We start from the raw sequence: 22,565 nt of genomic DNA, 5'->3' as shown, positions 1-22,565 counted from the left end.
GAGAGAATTGTTATTCTAGGGTGTGTCTAGGAGTTTGTGGCTCTACCTGTAATCTTTTATATTTTTGTATATATGCTGCATTTAATTTTTAAGGCCACCCTTGGCTATTGCTTCTTGTTCAACGTAGGCTCAAGAGTGCACTCAGCGCAAACACTTGACCTGGGAGTGCAGCTTTGAATTCAAATGGAAACTTAATGGCACTTCAAAGAGAGGTAGACTTATTTAACAAATTTTTGTTTTTAGAACACTCAGTAGCTAATGTCATCTGCTGGTTGGCTTGTATTAAACGCTGGCTGTAAACCAGCTACGCCTGGGGTGATGCCACACGGGGCGTTTCTGTCAGGAGTCGGGAAGCATGACCTATACCTGGCCCTGGCACTTGCCGTGTTAGGCGTGAGTGTCTGCTTCATTTGTGTTTACTCTTTCTCACTAGCCACCTGTCAAGTTCCATCCCTACAGAGGGCATGCTGGGGCTGTCTTTTGGAGCTTGGGAATCCAATAGATGTGGGTTGGAATGCCAGCTCTTTTATGGGCTTAGCTGTGTGATCTTGGATAAGTAAATTAACCTTTCTGAGCTTTATTTTCTCAGCTCTAAAATAAGTGTAATAATACCTAACTCACAGAGTTGTTGAGGGGATGAAATGAGATCACGTACGTGATATCTAGCACTTAGCAAGTGTTCCACACATCACAGATGATATTCCTATCAACATTAGAATTATCCTCTGGAGATTACAAAAGAAAATGAAATGCTCTACCTTTTAACAGAAACTACCTAAGCCTGTAAGATGTGGTTTTTCTTTTTTAGATTACCTGAGTCTCTTTGGTTTGTTTGTTTCCATGGGTAGGTTGTTAAGGAGGTGAGGTAGCACCTGGAAGGGAGAGGTCCTCTAACCTAGTGGTTATGGACGTGGTTCCGGAGTCAGACCTGCGTGCATCTACAACCTCACTCTACCGTATTCTAGTTGGGTGGCCTTAGATAAGTAACGAGTCCTTTCTGGACTTCAGCTTCTTTGTCTGCAAAATAAGTATGATGACTGTTCCTATAATCAACTTCATAAATTGTTAATGGACTAAATAAGAATAAGGCACAAAAGGCCCTGAAGCACAGTGCCTAGCTCAGTCACAGCTTTTCACGTGTCAGCTACCATTACTGCTATTATTGCCACAGGTGAGCTGGGGGAGGCGATGGGGAGGCACCTTGGTTTACCTCGTGTGGTTCTGTTCTGGTCTGAATGGCTTGTGTGTGTTTGCCTCTTAGCACTGTCTTCCTCATGGGACCAATGAAACAGCTGAAGCGAATGGTAGAGCCTACGCGTTTGATTGCAACCATCATGGTGCTGGTAAGGTCTGCCTGTTACCTGGATGTCTAAAATAGGAGTGTTAGTTTCTGCTGTTTGCAATTTTTTTCCTCTTAAACCTAAAGACTTCTCTCCTTTTCCCTTTCATCTTGACTTACTATCTGATGGGGGCATTCTTCATCTAATAATTTTTCCTCTCTTCCCCCTGACTTGTGTTTCAGTTGGTGTTAAGGTACTGCCAGTTCTATAAAGCCCCTCCAGAAGGTGTTGCTTCTTAAATTTGGCAAACTCATGTGGTAATAAGAGAGCTCTGACACCCTCCTGGTGGTGGGCGATGCCACATACAAGGAGAGCTTAGAGGGAATAACTGGGGAACACAGGGTTCATTCTCTCAAGTTAGTGTCAAGTCTCCTAGCATGGGCTCTTTTTCCCCTTGTCGTTCTCTGACTTCGGGATCCTGTTTGTTTTTGTCAGTTTTCCTGAAGCAGGTCTGCTTTCCTCATGGCCCAGCACCCCTGTTCCCTGCTCTCACCACAGTGTCTTCAGTCTTGTCCTATCTTCCTGTCCCATTAACCCAGAATGCCTCTCCCTTCCTTGGGCCATTTCCTTCCATGGGACCATCCCATCACTCCAGATGACGTTCTCTGGACCGCTGTTACAGTTATCAGTATTGCATTGTCTAGACCTTGAGCAACATAATTTGTAGTTTCATTTGTGTACATCTCATTTGTTCAGGTGGGTAAGTTCTCTAAGGCCATGGCCACACTTGCTACTATTTTGTATCCTTTCAGAGCATCGGGCACAATGCTGGACACCAAGAAATTATTTCGTTCATATTTATTGAGTAGTTACTGATACAGCAGGATGGAGAGGACAGGCATGACTTACAGCTGGACTACTCATTGTTTTTGGCCATCCCTGGATGTAGATGGCCTGGATAAGTCTCTTGCAAAAAGAACTTACTAAGAAAGGACTCAGGGACAGTGTTAGGTGACATGTAAACAAATCATTGACTCTCTGGCTGTGAGATTGACATCTTGTGTTAACCTTTGTCCTCACATGCCCTTTCCACTCCAGACATTAGTGTTTGGCAGGAGTTAAAGAAGTGTGTGTTTAACCTACTTTAGTATGTTGGAATGGAAGGATGGATGGATGGGTGGACCAGAAATGTGCTTGTGTTTGCTGGGCAGAGATTCTGGGAAAATTTGAAAGTAGAAGAGGATCCTTCTCTTTTTAATCTACGTGAATCCTTCTTGGCCAGTTTCATTTCATTGGGATTTGAACTCCTCTGCCAAAGATGGGTGCTTGGGTAGGTTCAGTGCTTTGAAATGAAGGATGCATTTGGTTGCTGTGATAACCACAGAATCTGATTACTGCAGTTTGATGTGTTGTTGTAAGTTTGTCAAGAACGATGTCTTTACAGTTTTTTCCCCCTCCCTGTTATCATTGTCATTGTATTAATTAAATAATGTTTCCTTTCTCTCTCTAGTTGTGCATTGCGCTTACCCTGTGTTCTGCCTTTTGGGTAAGTGTGTATTTTAATTTTCCTTAACCTTTTTGGTGTGTACCTCTTGTCACACATGTACCTGTAACCATATCATTTTTCTTCCAGTGGCACAACAGAGGGCTTGCTCTCATCTTCTGCATTTTGCAATCTCTGGCCCTGACGTGGTAAGTAACCTTTTCAACAGTCCCTTCCCACATCGATCTCTGACTAATGCAGCTGAAGGAGATAAAATCCCACATGGTGTGGGTAGGAGGATTAGGAAAACAGAAGCTTTTCAACTTAAGAATCCTTAATGATGCAAGTCAAATCACACCGCAGAGCCCCAACGCCTGTCGACTCAGCCCACCGCCAGTAGGTGGCATTAGTGGCCTTGAGTGGTCGTGGGAGGCTTTTTGCCCACTGTGGCATTTTTGCTGGGCTCAGGGTTGATTTTGAGATGTTACAAACGTTATTCAACCACTCACGTCTGGTAAGGGCAAGGACAATGAAGTAGTGTAGGGGCTAGTAAAAAGAGGCTTGTGAGTCAAACAGGCATTAAAGAAAAAGGAAACTGGTAAGAAAAATCATGAATGTTAACATTTGTGGTGGGATGAATCATTTAACAGAAGGACAAAGAGTGAATTGGAAGCAGGAGATGAGGAGCAGTGACTGACAACATGGAAAACCGTGTGGCTGTGTGCCGTAGCAAAACCCGGGGGTTGTGCCCCAGGGGCCAAGCATAGTGGAAGGACCACTGGAGACATTATCATTCAAAACCATGGATGGGGCTGTAGGTTCATGGCCATTTCAAACCTGTCCAACGTCAAAGTAAGGGGGTGGTGGCACGTATGGAATCAATAGCTTCTGAGACGTTTCTATAATATGTTCACAGTTTATCAAGGGATGATATCTGCCAGAACAGTTTCATAAAAATGTGACTTGATCTCCTTTGGGAAAAAATGTTGGCTCTAATGTGAAGAAAGGAAGACTGTGAAAGTTGTAAAGCTTCCAAGGATCAAATGTTGTCTTATCTGATAGAAAGGGATCTTGAGACTGCAAGCTTAACACCCATCCTTCCTTTTAGTAATTTTGGACTTTTGAATAAATGTACTTTCAAAATGCCCTTTGGAATTTATTCCAAGTAGGTCAGCTTTGGTACGTGGTGAGTGTCAGCTACGGAGAAGAATGATGGCCTGATTTTAATGTGACACATACAGTGTGGTAGTAGGTACTGAAAGGGCCTGGTGTGATGGTTTATGTTTATATTTTGGTTTTCTTCTCGGGGCAGAAATTAGTCCCCACATACACATGCCTTTCTTTGCATATAGACTGATTCTGAAGCCAGTATTTAAAGGTTTAGTGTTCATATGTGCACAGGCAGATGGCCCTATTCCAACCCTGATGTGTTCCAACTATATGTGCCTTCTTAGAGTTGATTGGCTTCCAGGCTGCCTCACACCCAGACCTGGTCTTTGGGGGCATGGCCAGCTTCTTCCCCACTGTGGTTCCGTTCTGGGCGAGGGGGCTGAGCTAACTGGGACCACCAAGATATCTGTGGGCTTGGGTTCTTAAAGAATCATAGCTTGTTTATACTTTCATCCATAGGGCAGTTGGTAGTGGGTTTTTGTTTTTGTTTTTTTTTTTCTTTTCTTGTTCTCTTTTCTCTTCTTTTAAAATTAATAGGCACAGAGCAGAAAACTTATCCCAATCGGGTAGAAGTTGTATTCTGTTGCGAACTTGTAACATATTAGAGGACAGCTGATCTGGATTTTATTTGATGTTCCTTTAGAATAGGGCTTCTAGGTCATCTGGATATCTGGAATCTGCCTGTTGTAGGTAACGGTGCTGGCTCATTTGGTTAAAGCAATAACCCCGTGAGGCTGAGGTGACAGAGTTGTCTCCATACGGGCCTTCTGCCCTCCTACTTTGGCTACAGATGACACACCCTTCCCTGTTATACACATGGCACAGCACGCGTGCGTGTGTGTGTGTGTGTGTGTGTGCGTGTGCACACACCCTCCACGCTGAGGAGGGAGGGGGTCTGGATACATCAACGCAGGTGCTCTTGCAGCTCAGAAACCCAATCCACTGTGTAATCTTCCACTCCCTTCATGTGACTTGATCTTTTGTTTGTTTTTCATTGTAGGTATAGCCTTTCCTACATACCATTCGCAAGGTAAGACTGTCTTTAGGATTATAATGTCTGTCATTTGGGGATGATGATAGCTTGCATGGGGCCTTTTAGTTTAGGGTGCTTTCAGAGAGTTCATGCTGTTTTATCTTTATGAAAATCCTTTGAGACGAGTAGGCAGATGTTATACACCTATTTTATAGATTAATAAGCTAATGCCCAACCCCCCCAACCATAATACAACCAATGATGGGCATTGACCCAGGTCTACCGATTCCTGGCACTGGGAACATTCTGCTGTGATAGACAGTATGTATATGCTCATTATCACTCTTTTAACCTGTAGGTTTGAGGAGATTTTCCTAAAGGTGAATATCACCTTAATATCACTGAGCAAGGGATGGAGGGGGTCTAAGTTCATGCTTGTTTTCTTGCTCTATCCCACTGATGGGAACATTTCAGAAAAGAATTCATAAAAGGAAAGTAAGCAGGGCCAGGACTCTGGAGGACCAGGGTTTCCTAATTAACAGTGTGACCTTGAGCAACTCACTTGACCCCCCCCCCCCACAGCCTGAAAGGACTCGTGATAACTAACTTGGGTTGGCCCCTTCTCGCTCTGAGCTTCTGACCTCCAAACCTCCTTTAATTAGCACTTTCAGTGATCTTTGCCTCTGACTCTGTTCTCATGTCACCATTTAATTTCCATTCTTCTCTTTCATGACCTGTTAACTAAAAAGAGGCTTTTCCTTAACTGTGTTGAGGCAATGAGGAATGTGCGTGAGCTGGGAAGGAGGAAGAGCAGGCTTAGGCCTTCCAAGGCTGTTGCTGACAGTGATCGGAAGACGGTGGCAAGTGACTGATGAGACGAGAAGTTAACCAGCCCATCACGTTAAAGGCAGCTGGGTGGCTTTGTGAATAGGCTTTCCAGGTCCTTTAATATGTGTATTGTGAGCTGCCACAAGGGATCTTATTTGTCCCTAAAACCCTTTCTTGTGCAGAGCATCTGCTGGGACTTCAGTGCAGAGCGTATCTTAAGCAATGCTGTCCTAGAATTACCTTGATAGTAAAACGTAGCGCCCGCTCATGCGAAGGCATTCTCTCATGCTCCCTCCCTCCCTCCCTCGTGTGACTCCAGTGTCCTTGGCACAAATGCCGCTGAGAACACAAGGAGTAGAACTGGGGTGAGAAGCCCTGGAACATGGCCAGATATGGCAGTGGGATGGATGTGCCTGCTTGAATAGAATAGTAATTTGCTGAGCCCTCACTCTTTCCTTGCACACTCTACACTGCATTCCAAGGAGCAAGTGCCTGGGATAGGGCTCATACATCAGGGTAGCAAGTGCTCAGTACCTATAGAGAGCTCCCTGTGCTAGGGAACTCCTGCAGGATGTCCCTTAACAAGTTTCTGCTGCCTGCTTAGAAAGGAGAAAGGCCCTAGTGCCTATTTGACTTAATGCTTTCGGTGCATTCTGTGATTCTGGTTGATATTAAAGTGCACGGTCCTGACTAATTTTTCGGTTTCAGATAGTTTCCACTTTCTTCCTATCTTTTCCTCTGATGGTCATGGTAGCTCTTCTTTATTAAATACCTACTCTGTTCAATGCACTAATTCCCAGACTGGTCTACAGGGTAAGTGGGGACGTGCCCTTTTACAGATGAGGAATTTGATACTCAAATAAGGGAAGTCCTTTCCTCGGGATAATATCACTAGTAGATGTTGAAGCTGAGGTTTGATGCCATGTAGATCTGACCCCATGGTCTAGGTGCTTTCTGCTCTGCAGCGTGCTACTCCGGGTGCCCAGAAAATCTCAAGGAGGGTCTTTACCACTTCCAGGAGCCTTTGGAGTGATGATCTCCCATTTATCTTTGTGTTTTTTCTTCCTAGGGACGCTGTGAAGAAGTGTTTTGCTGTATGTCTTGCATAACATACGGCCGGTTTTGCAAAGCTTTGGAAGGCATGGTGGATGGAAGCTCGTGGACCGTGTTGTAAATATCTTCTAAATCTCTGTCTCACAGACATGTGCCTTTGATCTTGCGGCGACATGCTGCTTGCATTCTGAACACCTGAGGGTTGCTTTGGGAGGCAACGGTGTGTTCCCAAACCCAAATGTCTGTAGCACGATATGAGAGGTGGGTTCTGTATCTGATGGAGTGGAATCTTCCTTGTGCGCCTTTGCATGGTGTTCCATTGAGTTCTCGTAAATAAAAACCTTGTTCAGCAGCAGCAGATAAGCCTTGGGAGCCAGTGATTCCCAGCTGGCAACAGGCCGCCCTGTTGGAGTCACAGGGGTGCAACAGGAAGGGATAGAGTTTGAGGGTCTACAGGGACTTCGTAGATTTGTTCCTCAGCGTGGCATCCGTCACCCCTGCCCCACACAGTGTGGACACGCTTCTACTCTGGTGTCTGGGAACAAGTGCTTCTGCCCTCCTGACAGCTGCACACGAGCCCGTGGAGAGTCTGGCCATGGACTGAAGTAGAAGAGGAGCACTTTTTGGTGATGTGTGTTGTTTTTAGACCTGAGCTGTGGCTCTTTTGCTGTTCTGATTCCACGCCTGCCCATGGAATGTATTTTCTAACATTCAGTGCACACTTTTTTTCTCTTGGGTTTTTCTTTCTTTCCCCCGCCCCACCCCGTATCTTTACTCTTGACCTCCTGGAACGAGATTGAGAGAGAACAAAGCAGCAGCAGCAAACACTACTGCTTCCTTTTGGACAAGACCTGAGAGGAGGTGAAAAATCTTACTGCTCTCTGCTGTATTTTTTTCTCCCCATTATTTATAAATGTTTGCTTTTAAACTGATTTTGTTTTCCATTCTCCCCTAGAATGGGGCCAGGGGAGAGTAGGTGGGAAGACAGAGCCCTGCTGTGGAGCCAGCAGGAAGTAGGCACACCTGCCCAGTGACCTTTAAACAGTCCCAGCGTTTGCAGTGGAGCCCGTGCTGGAAACAGTGGGAGAAGACACCAGGGGCTGCGGGGTGGCCATATTGCAGCTTGATGTCTGGCCACAGACAAAGTGCTTTCATGTCCCTGATCTTGTCTAGTCCTTGTAAGAGCCTTGTGATGAAGCAGGGATTGTTATCCCACCAGGCAGTCAAGGAAATCAAGGCTCAGAGAAGTTACGAGATCCGCCCAAAGCCACAGTCGATGGCAGAACTGAGCCCCAAGCCTGGGTGCCCCAGCTTCGGTCCCCTTCATGACACCGCATTTTCCCGGCGTGGCTCTGGTGTTACCTCCTGTAACTGTTTTCCCTGTTTTCATCAGCCAAGCCTGTGCCTTTTCTGGTCGCAATCTCTCTACGTCATTGTATCTTCTCCTGCTCACTCTCCCTTTGGGAAGCTTCCTCTTGGATCTGTAGGATCTCCATCAGTCCTTTTGTGCCCTTTTGCTCCATCTTGCGGCCTGACCATCAGAATGCTCTATCTTGATCGTTGGAGTTCTTGGCATTACAGGACCTCCAACGTTACCTCCAGAGGAGAAGTCTGTTTGGGTTTGCCTTTCTGTTCTTCACCCAGGTTGGCCGGTCCACTCAGGCTCTTGCTCTGGGAACCTCCAAACCAAAGGCAGTGGTCCACTGCTTGTCTCCTTGCTTCTGGCTAATTGCTGAATCCATTTTCCTGCTGCAGCCAAGACCTCAGACCGGTGAGGCTTTTCTTCTGAACTGGAGAGGTATGAACAGGTCTGACGGGGCCAGAGTGAGGAGCCAGTGTTACTGGGTCCTTTTCTAGGCTGTGGAGGGCATCCTGTCTTCTGCTGAGGCCCCTAACCTACCTTCAGCCAGGAGTGGAAAGTAGATGCTACCGTCTGGCTTGTGTGGGGCTCCTTCACAGTCCAGGTGCTTCCAGGAGACAGCTCAGATCTCAGAAGGGCTCTGTGAAGGGGGTCAGAAGTCGTCTTCTCTTTAGAGCTGACGTGAGGCTAGCCTGGTCACTATGAGCTTCAAATAGCCTGGAGTAATACACCTAAAAGGCTGGCCCCTCTGGGCCCTTTTCAGAGGCTGGACTTGACTTTGTGAGACGTGAGGTTAAGATGTCACCAGACCTGTATAATGTAGTGGTGGTGAACATGGGCTGTGAAGTCAAGCAGGTCTGGGTGTGAGTTGTGGTTCAATCACCTGCTAGTGTCGTGTTGAACAAGCTCCTTAACCTCTGGTCCTCACATTGCTCTAAAAATAATGGGGATAATGATTCCTGCCAGATCCTCACAGGATGTCAATGAGAAACGTGTCAAGTGCTTAGCATGGGGCCCAGCATAGGTAAATGATACCTCGGTAAAAGGTGGGTATTATTATTTAATCCCGGAAATAATGGATGACCATTGAAGATGATAGGGTGACTATCTCTAGCCATTAATTTATCTAAAAAAAGCTTATTTGGTAGTACGTGTTCGGCACTGTAGACATTGCCATGCACTATCTCATTGAATATTCACAGTCACTTTGCCAGGCTAGCAGTCTTGTCTCCATTATTAGAGAAGGAACAGCCTCAGAGCGGGTAAGGGGTCTGTACCAGATCTCAGCAGCCGAGGGCGCTAGCTCTTGCATGAAAGCTCCTGCTTTGCCTTAACTCTGGAGGCCTGTGGCCAGTTTGTTCAGACAGCTCCAGTCCGGACACCTCGGCAGCTAGTGGGTGATTCCGCCTTCCAGGATCTTCCAGACTCCGAAATTTTTCCTTCTGCCGCCTTACCCTTTGGTTGCTTCCCTACCTGTTTTTGTCTGCCGGACTGTAGGAGTAAGAAATCCATTTCAGATGTGCTGAAAGCTGTTACCAAGCAACTGTGCTGGTTAAAAGCAACCTCGTGGGTGAGATGAGGAGTGGAGAGTTAGGGTTTTAGGTCCTGTGGTTGGCCGTGGTCTCTGTTTCCCTGCTCCCCTGCCTTCTGTCCTACCCCGTTCACTGCTGGGTGAAGGAGAGATCCTTGCGTTTTGGAATGAAGGGAACCGTTGAGGTAGCTCTTCTGTAGACAAGGAGTGTGTTCGTGCAAGGCTGTGCTTCCCACAGCTGGGTGGGGGCGCTGGCCTGAGCGCTCTTCCCTGGCCCTGTCGGCCTGTGACCGCCGTGTTGGGAGCAGAACGGCTCTCCAGACTTGGAGAGCCGGCTTCCAGGGCTCTTGGCCCTCTCTGCCTTCTCCCCACCCCTTAGAGACTGGGCGGGTCTGCTGACTAACTCGCTGCTTCCCATCTCTTCCTGTCTCCCTGTCTGAGAGGTCTCCCCTTTTGCCCGATGTGCTCGGGGGAACCTCTGGCTCTCCAGCCCCTCTGCGTGGCTGTGCCTGTGGCCACTGCTGCTGAGACCCGGCCCGAGGTTCCTGCTCTCCTTCCCTCCCACAGATGGGCCGCCTTGTCCTTGGGAAGGCCCGACCACTCTCCGCGGCTGAGCATTCTCACCGGCTTCACTGTCTCAGTGCTTGGAGCTCCTGGGCTTCACGCCTGAATGGTGACTGTGGGTTACCCACCCGAGTGCTACCTGCCCCCCTAATCAGTGCATGCTCAGGGAGCAGGAAATACAATCATGAAATGCATCTAAATAAGATTACTTTTGGATACTTCTGTTAGAAAAGATAATTAAGAAGTGGGTCAGGGCTTCCCTGGTGGCGCAGTGGTTGAGAATCTGCCTGCCAATGCAGGGGACACGGGTTCGAGCCCTGGTCTGGGAAGATCCCACATGCCGCGGAGCAACTGGGCCCGTGAGCCACAACTACTGAGCCTGCGCGTCTGGAGCCTGTGCTCCGCAACAAGAGAGGCTGCGATAGTGAGAGGCCCGCGCACCGCGATGAAGAGTGGCCCCCACTTGCCACAACTAGAGAAAGCCCTCGTACAGAAACAAAGACCCAACACAGCCAAAAATAAATAAATAAATTAAAAAAAAAAAAAAAAAAGAAGTGGGTCATACCTTAAAAAAAACCAAAAAGGGGTGTGGGGATACCGGTTTGGCTGCTTCTGCTTTTGATAGCTCCACGGGAGTGACATGCGTTGGAACACGTGTGATGAGCCTTGGTGGAATGAATTAGGGAGTGGAGCTGCAGCCCTGTGGCTGTGGGGTCCTTCTTCTATGGGGCCGCCTACACCAGTCTTGCCTTCTCGTCTCTTTCCTTAGATAACTTCTGACTAGAGTCTGCTGTAGGGTTACAGATACTTCAAAGTCTACAACCCATCCTTCAACTTCATTTTCAGCAAATCAACAGCAAGGACAGAAATCAGTGTTTAAGGTTTATAGGGCCATGTTGCTAGATTACAGGCATTGTTCTTTTGGTTTTAAAAATCCAAGACTTTTTAAGATAAGTTTGGAGATGTGCAGTAGCTTCCTTGCAGATGGCATTTTTAAAAAAGCGAACAGACCTTCACCTGAAGTTAAATACTGATTGATATCTGTGTAGCTCTCGGTAAGATTAACAAAAGAATTTACATTTAGAAGTCTAAATTTTTTAGCAATTTATATTTAAAAAGTTGGGGGATTAAATCATGTGACTTTCGAGCACCTTCTAATTCATAATTTGATGCAATTCTGAGATCTGGAGGATTTTTTGTCAAGTGAAGAGAGGCCGTGCAGTGTTCTTGCCTCCGGTTTACTTGAGATAGGGCGTTTAGTCCCACTTTTCGGTTATTTCTAGTTCTACCCTGAATGCATAGGTGACACTCCTAAGCCCCTGGTACACTTAAGCTTTGCTGTTGATGGCTCAGATTTCTGTCCCTTGACTTCACAAAGGGCCCCACACAGCACCGGCAGAGGTCTCACCACGGAGCTTGTGAACAGAGCCCACGGTCCGTCAGAGCCTTTGTTACTGTAAATTGAGTGAATAAAATTATGTCCTTCTTAGCAGGAGCTGATAAGCTGACGATGGGCTTGGAAATGTACAAAACATTTCCTATAGACGGGATGAGCTGAAAGCAGGAAAGAATGTGTTCACTAGACAGGAGGAACATGGCTATTTGGAGTGAAAGGTCAGTCCACAACATCATAATAAACAGTTAACTACTGACGTGTATATTCACAACAAAGTAATGACACTACACTTAATAAACAGCACCAAAAAATAGACATAGCATGGACAAAAGTTCCCTGATATACATGGCTGCCTAGACTTAATATCCTTGTGGATCCTTGGGAGGTATCCTTTGAGACCAAACTGAGACTTGTCAGAGAATGTTGGTCTCTGCCTGTTGAACTTCCATACTGCAAGAAGAAGCAATGAGCCTTAAGTACAGATGAACCTTGTGTAATGTCTTAAAGGAGAACCATAGTTTACATGCAATCTTGTGGTCTTTTTGCTATGAGAAGTGCTTATTTTGCCTTTTTCAATGTTTTTGCTTGACTTCGCCATTTGGAACAAGGGAAAAAAAAATTAAAACCTCTGAACTCTGATCTTTCGCTGCTTTTGTACATTCTGATTGTGCAGTTGAGGGTAAGGATGTTCAGAAGCCCATGGGGAATTTATATGCTTTCAGAACATTGTGCCTGTTTTAGTATGATGAGCTTTTAAAACACTTTGTTAAAACATCAATTTTTGTAACTGTATAGATACTCAGCTAATTTTGAATGCTGCTGGTGGCATACCTAAATTTTCATATTGCAAAATACATTCTTGTGTGCTGCTTTTCCTACCTTGAGATGCTGTTTCATACAGTGAAGATTGTTTTCTTTTTACTAACTCATTTCAGAGAAAGAATTTTACTGTTAAGTAAGCTGTTTTTTTCCCCCAAATATCACAAAACAATTCTTTTTTTTTTTTTTTTGCTTTTTTCCTCCAATAAATGATAGCATTATGATCTTTAATAAATCTAGTGTTGTCTCTTATTCATGTTTGTTTTTCCAGGAGTCACTGAGCCAAATGAAGATTGCAGGACTATGAGAAAAGACCATGTCTTTAATATGAATCCTTAATGGTAGTGTACATCTTAGGCACTTAAAGATGTTTTTTTGAGATAAATTGATATGTTTAGCCTCTCTTTCAAATGACTTCAGGATAAACACAGGTCTAAGGACAGTTTTGAAGGTTTTTGAAAGGTAAGACATTTCAAGTGTTTATTTTGGAATATTCCCACACACCTAGCTGGATAAGTCACTTTATGTAAACTAGGTTGTCAAATTAATTACTAAAAGGTTTTAAATAATATTTCCTTATTCTTTTAATGTCTGTAGCACTTGTAGTTATGCCAGTTCTTTCATTGCTGATACTGGTTATTTGTATCTTTCTTTATCTTGATCAGTTTAGCTTGAGGTTTATCAATTGTATTGATAGTTTCAAAGATAACTCAGTCAAAAAAATTTGAACATTTAACTAAAGAAGATATGTGAATGGCAAGCAAACACATCTAATACATACTATGTTATCATTATATGAAGTTTAATAAAAATAGGTAAAACTCAGTTCTAGACTTTAAAGACACATTCTTTGGTGGTAAAACTATAATGAAAGCAAGGAAGTTATTTGCATAAAAGTTTGCATAGTGATTCGTTTGAGAGGGATGGAGAGGTTAATGATTGGGAAGGGACAGGATGTGGAGGGAGACCCTGGGTATTGGTTGTGTTTTATTTCTTGATCAAGTGTTTATTTCTTGATCAAGTATTTATTTCTTACAAGGTGTTCACTGGTAAATCATTGCACTGTGTGTTTTCTGTGTATGTGCACTTTTGTGATGTGTTATATTTTATAATAAAAGAACCAGCTTTGGTTTCATTGATTTTCACTATTGGTTGTCTGTTTTCTATTTAATTGATCTCTTTTTGGTTTTTTTTTTTTGGTCCAATAACTGTTTATTGTGCTTGCTTTTACAATAATTGATTTCTTTTATTATTTCTTTTCTTATATTTACTTTAGGTTTATCTTACTTTTCCAGCTTTTTAAAAATTTATTTACATTTTTCCTGTTTACTCTTATACATCCAACATTCAAGTTATAAAAATTTTAAGCTCAATGTATTTAGTTAAAAAAATGGAGGCTTTTGGGATAAAACCCAATGGACTAAGGCTCAGTCTCTTATTTTTTATTTTCCTTGTTGATTATTTATTTTAAATATAGCAGTGTGTACATGTCAATCCCAAACTCCCTAACTATCCCTCCCCCCCTACCCTTCCCCCCGGTAACCATAAGTTCCCTCTCTAAGTCTGCGAGTCTGTTTCTGTTTTGTAAATAAGTTCATTTGTATCATTTTTTTTGATTCTGCATATAGGTGATATCGTATGATATTTCTCTTTGTCTGACTTACTTCACCCAATGTGACAATCCCTGGGTCCATCCATGTTGCTGCAAATGGCGTTATTTCATTCTTTTTAATGGCTGAGTAATATTCCATTGTATATATGTACCACAACTTCTTTATCCATTCCTCTGTAGATGGACATTAGGTTGCTTCCATGTCTTGGCTACTGTAAACAGTGCTGCAATGAACATTGGAGTGCATGTATCCTTTTGAACCATGTTTTTCTCTGGATATATGCCCAGGAGTGGGATTGCAGTATCATATGGTAGCTCTATTTTTAGTGGTTTAAGGAACCTCCATACTGTTCTCCACAGTGGCTGTACCAATTTACATTCCCACCAACAGTGTAGGAGAGTTCCCTTCTCTCCACACCCTCTCTAGCATTTATTGTTTATGGATTTTTTGATGATAGCCATTCTGACTGGTGTGAGGTGATACCTCACTGTAGTTTTGATTTGCATTTCTCTAATAATTAGTGATGCTGAACATCTTTTCATGTGCTTCTTGGCCATTTGTATGTCTCCTTTAGAGAAATGTCGAATTAGGTCTTTTGCCCATTTTTCGATTGGGTTGTTTGTTTTTTTGATATTGAGCTGCATGAGCTGCTTGTATATTTTGGAGACTAATCCCTTGTCAGTCACATCATTTGCAAATATTTTCTCGCATTCTGTGGGTTCTGTTCATTTTGTTTATGGTTTCCTTTGCTGTGCAAAAGCTTTTGAGTTTAATTAGGTCCCATTTGTTTAATTTTGTTTTTATTTCCATTACTTTGGGAGATGGGTTGAAAAAGATATTGCTGTGATTTATGTCAGAAAGTGTTCTGCCTATGTTTTCCTCTAACAGTTTTATAGTGTCCAGTCTCACATTTAGGTCTTTAATCCATTTTGAGTCTATTTTTGTGTATGGTGTTAGGGAGTGTTCTAATTTCATTTTTTTACATGTAGCTGTCTAGTTTTCCCAGCACCATTTATTGAAGAGACTGTCTTTCCTCCATTGTATAGTCTTGCCTCCTTCATTGTAGATTAATTGACCATAGGTTCATGGGTTTATTTCTGGGCTTTCTAACCTGTTCCATTGATCTATATTTCTGTTTTTGTGCCAGTAGCATACTGTTTTGATGACTATACCTTTGTAGTATAGTCTGAAGTCCTGATTCCTCCAGCTCCATTTTCCTTTCTCAAGACTGCTTTGGCTATTTGGGATCTTTTGTGTCTCCATACAAATTTTAAGATTTTTTTGTTCTAGTTCTATGAAAAATGCCATTGGTAGATTGATAGGGATTGCATTGAATCTGTAGATTGCTTTGGGTAGTATAGTCATTTTCACAATGTTGATTCTTCCCATCCAAGAACATGATATATCTCTCCATCTGTTTGTGTTATCTTCAATTTCTTTATCAGCATCTTATAGTTTTCAGAGTACAGGTCTTTTGTCTCCTTAGGTAAGTTTATTCCTAGGTGTTTTATTCTTTTTGGTTTGATGGTAAATGGGATTGTTTTTTGAATTTCTCTTTCTGATCTTTCAGTGTTACTGTATAGATATGCAACAGATTTCTGTATATTAATTTTGAATCCTGCAACTTTACCGAATTCATTGACAAGCTCTAGTAGTTTCCTAGTAGCGTCTTTAGGATTTTCTATGTATAGTATTATGTCATTTGCAAACAGTGAAAGTTTAACTTCTTCTTTCCCAATTTGGATTCGTTTTATTTCTTTTTCTTCTCTGATTGCCATAGCTAGGACTTACAAAACTATGTTGAATAAAAGTGGCAAGAGTGGACATCCTTGTCTTGTTCCTGATCTTAGAGGAAATGCTTTCAGTTTTTCACCATTGAGTATGATGTTAGCTGTATGTTTGTCATCTGTGGCCTTTATTATGTTGAGGTAGGTTCCCTCTGTGCCCCCTTTCTGGAGAGTTTTTATCATAAATTGGTGTTGAATTTTGTTAAAAGCTTTTTCTGCATCTATTGAGATGATCATATGGTTTTTATTCTTTAATTTGTTGATGTGATGTGTCACATTCATTGATTTGCAGATATTGAAAACTTCTTGCATCCCTGATAAAGCCCACTTGATCACTTGTATGATCCTTTTAATGTACTGTTGGATTTGGATTGCTAGTATTTTGTTGAGGATTTTTGTGTTCATCAGTGATATTGGCCTGTAGTTTTCTTTTTTTGTGGTATCTTTGTCTGGTTTTGGTATCAGGGTGATGGTGGCCTCATAGAATGAGTTTGGGAGTTTTCCTTCCTCGGCAATTTTTTTGAAGAGTTTGAGAAGGATAGGTGTTAGCTCTTCTCTAAATATTTGATACAATTGTCCTGTGAAGCCGCAGTTTCAATTTCAGTACTTGTGATTGGTCTGTTCATATTTTCTACTTCTTCCTGGTTCAGTCTTGGGAGAGTGTACCTTTGTAAGAATTTGTCCATTTCTTCCAGGTTGTCCATTTTATTGGCATACAGTTGCTTGTAGTAGTCTCTTATGGCCTTTGTATTTTTGTGGTGTCAGTTGTAACTTCTCCTTTTTCATTTCTAATTTTATTGACTTGAGTCCTCTCTCTTTTTTTCTTAATGAGGCTGGCTAAAGGTTTATCAATTTTGTTTATCTTTTTAAAGAACCAGCTTTTAGTTTCATTGATCTTTGCTATTGTTTTCTTCATCTCTATTTCATTTATTTCTGCTCTGATCTTTATGCTTTTTTTCCTTCTACTAGCTTTAGGTTTTGCTTGTTCTTCTTTCTCAAGTTGCTTTAGGTGTAAGGCTAGGTTGTTTATTTGAGATTTTTCTTGTTTCCTGAGGTAAGATTGTATTGCTATAAACTTCCCTCTTAGAACTGCTTTTGTTGCATCCCATAGGTATTGGATCATTGTGCTTTTGTTTTCGTTTGTCTCTATGTATTTTTTGATTTCCTCTTTGATTTCTTCAGTGACCCATTGGTTGTTTAGTAGCATAGTGTTTAGTCTCCACATGTTTGTGTTTTTTACAGTTTTTTTCTGGTAGTTTATTTCTAATCTTATAGTGATATGGTCAGAAATGATGCTTCATATGATTTCAGTTTTCTTAAATTTACTGAGGCTCGCTTTCTGGCCCAGCATGTGGTCAGGCCTGGAGAATGTTCCATGTGCACAAGAGAAGAATGTGTATTCTGCTGCTTTTGGATGGAATGCTCTATAAATATCAATTAAGTATAAGTCTATCTGGTCTAATGTGTCAGTTAAGTCCTGTGTTTCCTTATTGATTTTCTGTCTGGATGATCTGTCCATTGATGAAAGTGGGGTGTTGAAGTCCCCCACTATTATTGTGTTACTGTTGATTTCTCCCTTTATGACTTTTAGTACTTGCCTTATGTATTTGAGGTGCTCCTATGTTGGGTGCATATATGTTTAAAATTGTTGTGTCTTCTTCTTGGATTGATCCCTTGATCATTCTGTAGCGTCCTTCTTTGTCTCTTATAACAGTCTTTATTTAAAAGTCTATTTTGTCTAATATGAGAATTGCTACTCCAGCTTTCTTTTGATTTCCATTTGCATGGAATATCTTTTTCCATCCCTTCACTTTCATTCTGTACGTGTCCCTAGGGCTGAAGTGGGTCTCTTGTAGACAGCATATATATGGGTTTTGTTTTTGTATCCATTCAGCCAGTCTATGTCTTTTGGTTGGGGCATTTACATTTAAGGTGATTATTGATATTTATGTTCCTATTGCCATTTTCTTAATTGTTTTGGGTTTGTTTTTGTAGGTCTTTTTTCTTCCCTTCCTCTTTTGTTCTCTTCTCTTGTGGTTTGATGACCCTCTTCAGTGTTGTGTTTGGGTTGCTTTTTCTTTTTTGCATGTGTATCTCTTCTAGTTTTTGGGTTTGCTGTTCCCATGAGGTTTTAATATAGTAGTGTATATATATACAAGGTTGTTCTAAGTTGCTGGTCTCTCTCCCACCTAGAGAAGTTCCTTTAGCATTTGTTGCAAAGCTGGTCTGGTGGTGCTGAATTTTCTTAGCTTTTGCTTGTCTGTAAAGCTTTTTCTTTCTCCATCCAATCTGAATGAGAACCTTGCTGGGTTGAGTATTCTTGATTGTAGGTTCTTCCCTTTCATCACTTTAAATATATGATGTCACTCCCTTCTGGCCTGCGGAGTTTCTGCTGAGAAATCAGCTGATAACCTTATGGGAGTTCCCTTGTATGTTATTTGTTGTTTTTCCCTTGTTCCTTTTAATATTTTTCTTTGTCTTTACTTTTTGTCAGTTTGATTACTATGTGTCTTGGCATGTACCTCCTTGGTTTATCCTGCCTGGGACTCTCTGCGCTTCCTGGACTTGGGTGGCTGTTTCCTTTTGCACGTTAAGGACATTTTCAGCAATTATCTCTTCAAATATTTTCTCAGGTTCTTTCTCTCTCTCTTCTCCTCTGGGACCCCTATACTGTGAATGTTGGTGCATTTAATGTCCCAGAGGTCTCTTAGACTGTCTTCATTTCTTTTCATTCTTTTTTCTTTATTCTGTTGCATGGCAGTGATTTCCACCATTCTGTCTGCCAGGTCACTTATCCATTCTTCTGCCTCAGTTATTCTGCTATTGATCCCTTCTTGTGTAGTTTTCATTTCAGTTATTGTGTTGTTCATCTCTGTTTCTTTGTTCTTTAATTCTTCTAGGTCTTTGTTAAACATTTCTTGCATCTTCTCGATCCTTGCCTCCATTCTTTTTCCAAGATCCTAGATCATCTTCACTATCATTCCTCTGAATTCTTTTTCTGGAAGGTTGCCTATCTCCACTTGACTTAGTTGTTTTTCTGGGGTTTTTTCTTGTTCCTTCATCTGGCGCATATACCTCTGCCATTTCATTTTGTCTAATTTTCTGTGATTGTGGTTTCCATTCCACAGGCTGCAGGATTGTAGTTCTTGCTTCTGCTGTCTGCCCTCTGGTGGATGAGGCTGTCTTCAGCTTTTTAAGTTAGAGGCTTAAATAATTGATTTTAGATATTTTTTTTCTAATATAATTTCATACTATAAATTTCTCTCTAAGCACTGTTTTAGCTGCATCTCACAAATTTTGATACACTGTATTTTCATTTTAATTCCGTTCAGTATATTTTCTTATTTCTCCATGATTTTTTTTCTTTGACCTGTTGATTATATAGAAGTGTGTTTAATTTTCAAATGTTGGAGATTTTCTGGATGTCTATTATTGATGTATAACTTAATTCCATTGTAGTCAGAGAACATATTCTATATTATCTTCATGATTTTAAATATATTGGGACTTGTTTTATGGCCCAGCATATAGTCATCTTGATGGATGTTCCATGTATATTTGAAAAGCATGTGTATTAAGCAGTGGCTGTGTGGAGTGCTGTGTAGCTATCAGTTTAGGTCAGATTGGTTGATAGTACTGTTTACATTCTAACCTTACTGATTTTGTCTACTTCTATAAATTACTGAGAGAGATGTGTTAATTATAATTTGAATTTAACTATCCATTCAGTCAGCTTTTTTATAATTTATTTAAAACATTAAAAAATAAAATACACATAGAGAAACAAAATAAAATACGAAACAAACAAAAATGTACAGCTTAATGAATTATTACGAAATGATTGTATAACCACCACCCAGGTCAAGAAATAGAACGTTGTTAGCATCCCAAAGTTCCCTTATGCTCCCTTCCAGTTATTGCTTCCTGTATTCCTCCTTCACAAAGGTGACCAGTATCCTGATTTTATAGTGTCACTTCCTTGGTTTTCTTCAGAGTTTTTTTCTTTCAATTTTGTTGAGATACAATTGACATAACAGTACTGTATAAGTTCAAGGCATATAGCATAATGATTTGACTTACATACATCTTGAATTAATTGCCACAATAAGTAGAGTCAACACATATCATCTCATTTAGATCCAAAAAAAAAAGGGAAGAAGAATATATTTTTTCCTTTGTGATGAGAACTTTTAGGATTTACTCTCTTAACAACTTTCAGATATACCAATACAGCAGTGTTCACCATAGTTATCATGTTGTACATTACATCCCCAACACTTATTTATCTTATAACTGGAAATTTGTAACTTTTACCCACATTCATCCAGTTTTCACACCTCCCAACCCCTATCTCTGTTAACTCCAAATCTGATCTCTTTTTCTATGAGGTTTTATTTTTTGCTGTTGTTTGTTTGCTTTTTAAGATTCCACATATAAGTGAGATCATATGGTATTTGTCTTTCTCTGTCTGATTTATTTCACTTAGCATAATGTCCTCAAGGTCCATCCATGTTGTCATAAATGGCAGGATTTCCTTCTTTATGGCTGAATAGTATTCCTGTGTGTGTGTGTGTGTGTGTGTGTGTGTGTGTGTGTGTGTGTGTGTGTTTCAATATCATGCTGAGTTCAGTTTGCTGGGGTTTTTTTGGGGGGGGGTTTGCATCAATGTTCATAAGGGATATTGGCCTCTAGTTTTTTTAATGGTGTCTTTGGCCTCATAGAATGAGTTAGGAAGTCTTCCCTCCTCTTCAGTTTTTTGGAAAAGTTTGTGAAGGATTAGTTTTTCTTTAAATGTTTGGTAGAATTCCAGTGAATCTATCATGTCCAGGGCTTTTCTTTGTGGAGGTATTTTTGATTACTGATTCAGCCTCCTTACTAGTTATAGGTCTATTCAGATTTTCTATTTCTCTGTAATTTAGTCTTGGTAAAGGACTACCAAGTGTTGTGTGTCTAGAAATTTGTCCATTTAAAACTAGGTTGTCTGATTTTTTGGCATATAATTGTTCATAGAACTCTCTTGTCCTTTTTATTTCTGTAGGATTGGTAGTAATGCCCCCACTTTCATATCTGATTTCAGTAATTCCTGTTGTCTCTTTTTTTTCTTAGTTCATTTGGCTAAAGGTTTGTTGATCTTATTGATCTTTTTTTGTTGTTGATCTTTTTGTTGCTCTTTTCTTTTGTAGATCTTGTTGATCTGTTTTGTTTCATTGTTTTTTTCTGTTGTTTTCTATTCCCTATTTTATTTATCTCTGCTCTAACATTTATTATTATTATTTTTCTACTACTAGCTTTGGGTTTAGTTCTTTTTTCCCCTAGTTCCTTAAGTTGTAAAGTTAGGTTGTTGGTTTTAGATCTTTCTTTCTTCCTTCCTTCCTTCCTTCCTTCCTTCCTTTCATTTTTGGCTGCGTCGGGTCTTAGTTGCAACATGAGGGATCTTTCGTTGCTGTGTGTGGACTCTTCATTGTGGCACGTGGGATTCTCTCTAGTTGTGACACTCAGGCTCTGTACTTGTGGTGAGCAGACTCTGTAGTTGCGGCATGTGGTCTCCAGAGCACGCGGGTTTAGTAGTTGCAGTGCACAGCCTCTCTCTAGTTGTGGTGTGCAGCCTCTGTAGTTGTGGCACACAGGCTCCAGTGTGCATGGGCTCTGTAGTTGTGACATGTGGGCTCTGTAGTTGTGGCGTGCAGGCTCAGTAGTTGTGGTGCGCGAGCGTAGTTGCCCTGCAGCATGTGGGATCTTAGTTCCCCGACCAGGGATAGAACCCGTGTCCCTTGCATTGGAAGGCAGATTCTTAACCACTAGACCACCAGGGAAGTCCTGTTTCTTGTTTTTTAATGTAAACATTTATAGCTGTAAATTTCCCCCAGGACTGCTTTTGCTGCATCTCATAAATTTTGGTATGTTGTGTTTTCATTTTCATTCCTCTCTAAATATTTTCTAATTTCCCTTGTGATTTCTTCTTTAATTCATTGGTTGTTTAACAGTGTGTTGTTTAATTTCCATAATTTTGTGAATTTTCCAGTCTTCTTTATGTTATTCATTTCTAACTTAATCCCTTTGTGGTCAGAGAAGATGTTCTGTATGATATATGTATCTTTTAAAGTCTATTGAGACTTAATAAATAGCCTAACATATGGGCTATCTTGGAAAATGTCTCATGTGCCTTTGAGAAGAATGTTTATGCTGTTGTTGGTTGGAGTGTTCTGTATGTCTATTAAATCTCATTTGTTTATTGTGTTAAGTCCTCTATTTCCTTACTTTCTGTCTGGTTGTTCCATTCATTATTGTAAGTGGGGTATTAAAGTCTGCAACTATTACAGTAGAACTGCCTGTTCCTCCCTTCAGTTCTGTCAGTTTTTGCTTCATATATTTCGACGTTCTATCATTGTGTACATAAATATTTATAATTGTTATATCTCTTGCTGTATTGAAACTTTCATTAATATATAATGTACTTCTTTGTCTTTTGTAAATTTTTTTGCTTAAAGTCTGTTTTGTCTGATATAAGTATAGCCATTCCTCCTCTCTTTTTATTACCATTTGCATGAAATATCTTTTTCTATCCTTTTGCTTTCGACCTGTTTGTCTTTGGCTCTCAAGTGAGTCTCTTATAGACAGCATGTAGTTGGACCATGTTTGTTTATCCATTCTGCCAACTTTTGTCTTTTGTTTGGAGAATTTAATCTATTTACATTTAAAGTAATTACT

General features: G+C 41.2%; 1 protein-coding gene across 3 annotated transcripts in view; it reads left to right on the top strand.

The window, feature by feature from the left end:
- SFT2D2 (SFT2 domain containing 2) overlaps window positions 1-22,565 on the top strand; it is an 842,470-nt gene that overhangs the window by 10,503 nt on the left and 809,402 nt on the right. The window contains exons 4-8 of one of the 3 annotated variants that reach the window (XM_082439098.1): window positions 1,262-1,343; window positions 2,791-2,826; window positions 2,914-2,972; window positions 4,934-4,963; window positions 6,804-7,142. In XM_082439098.1, the coding sequence (XP_082295224.1) occupies window positions 1,262-1,343; window positions 2,791-2,826; window positions 2,914-2,972; window positions 4,934-4,963; window positions 6,804-6,843 (247 nt within the window). In that variant the 3' untranslated portion in view covers window positions 6,844-7,142. Of the gene's footprint in view, window positions 1-1,261; window positions 1,344-2,790; window positions 2,827-2,913; window positions 2,973-4,933; window positions 4,964-6,803; window positions 7,143-22,565 lie in introns of those variants that run through there. The other 2 variants (XM_082439099.1, XM_082439100.1) reach the window with 2 other exon arrangements.

Source organism: Balaenoptera physalus (genome assembly GCF_965194825.1).
Source record: "Balaenoptera physalus genome assembly, chromosome: 1".
Taxonomy (NCBI): Eukaryota; Metazoa; Chordata; class Mammalia; order Artiodactyla; family Balaenopteridae; genus Balaenoptera; species Balaenoptera physalus.
This window is presented reverse-complemented; position numbering and strand designations above follow the sequence as displayed.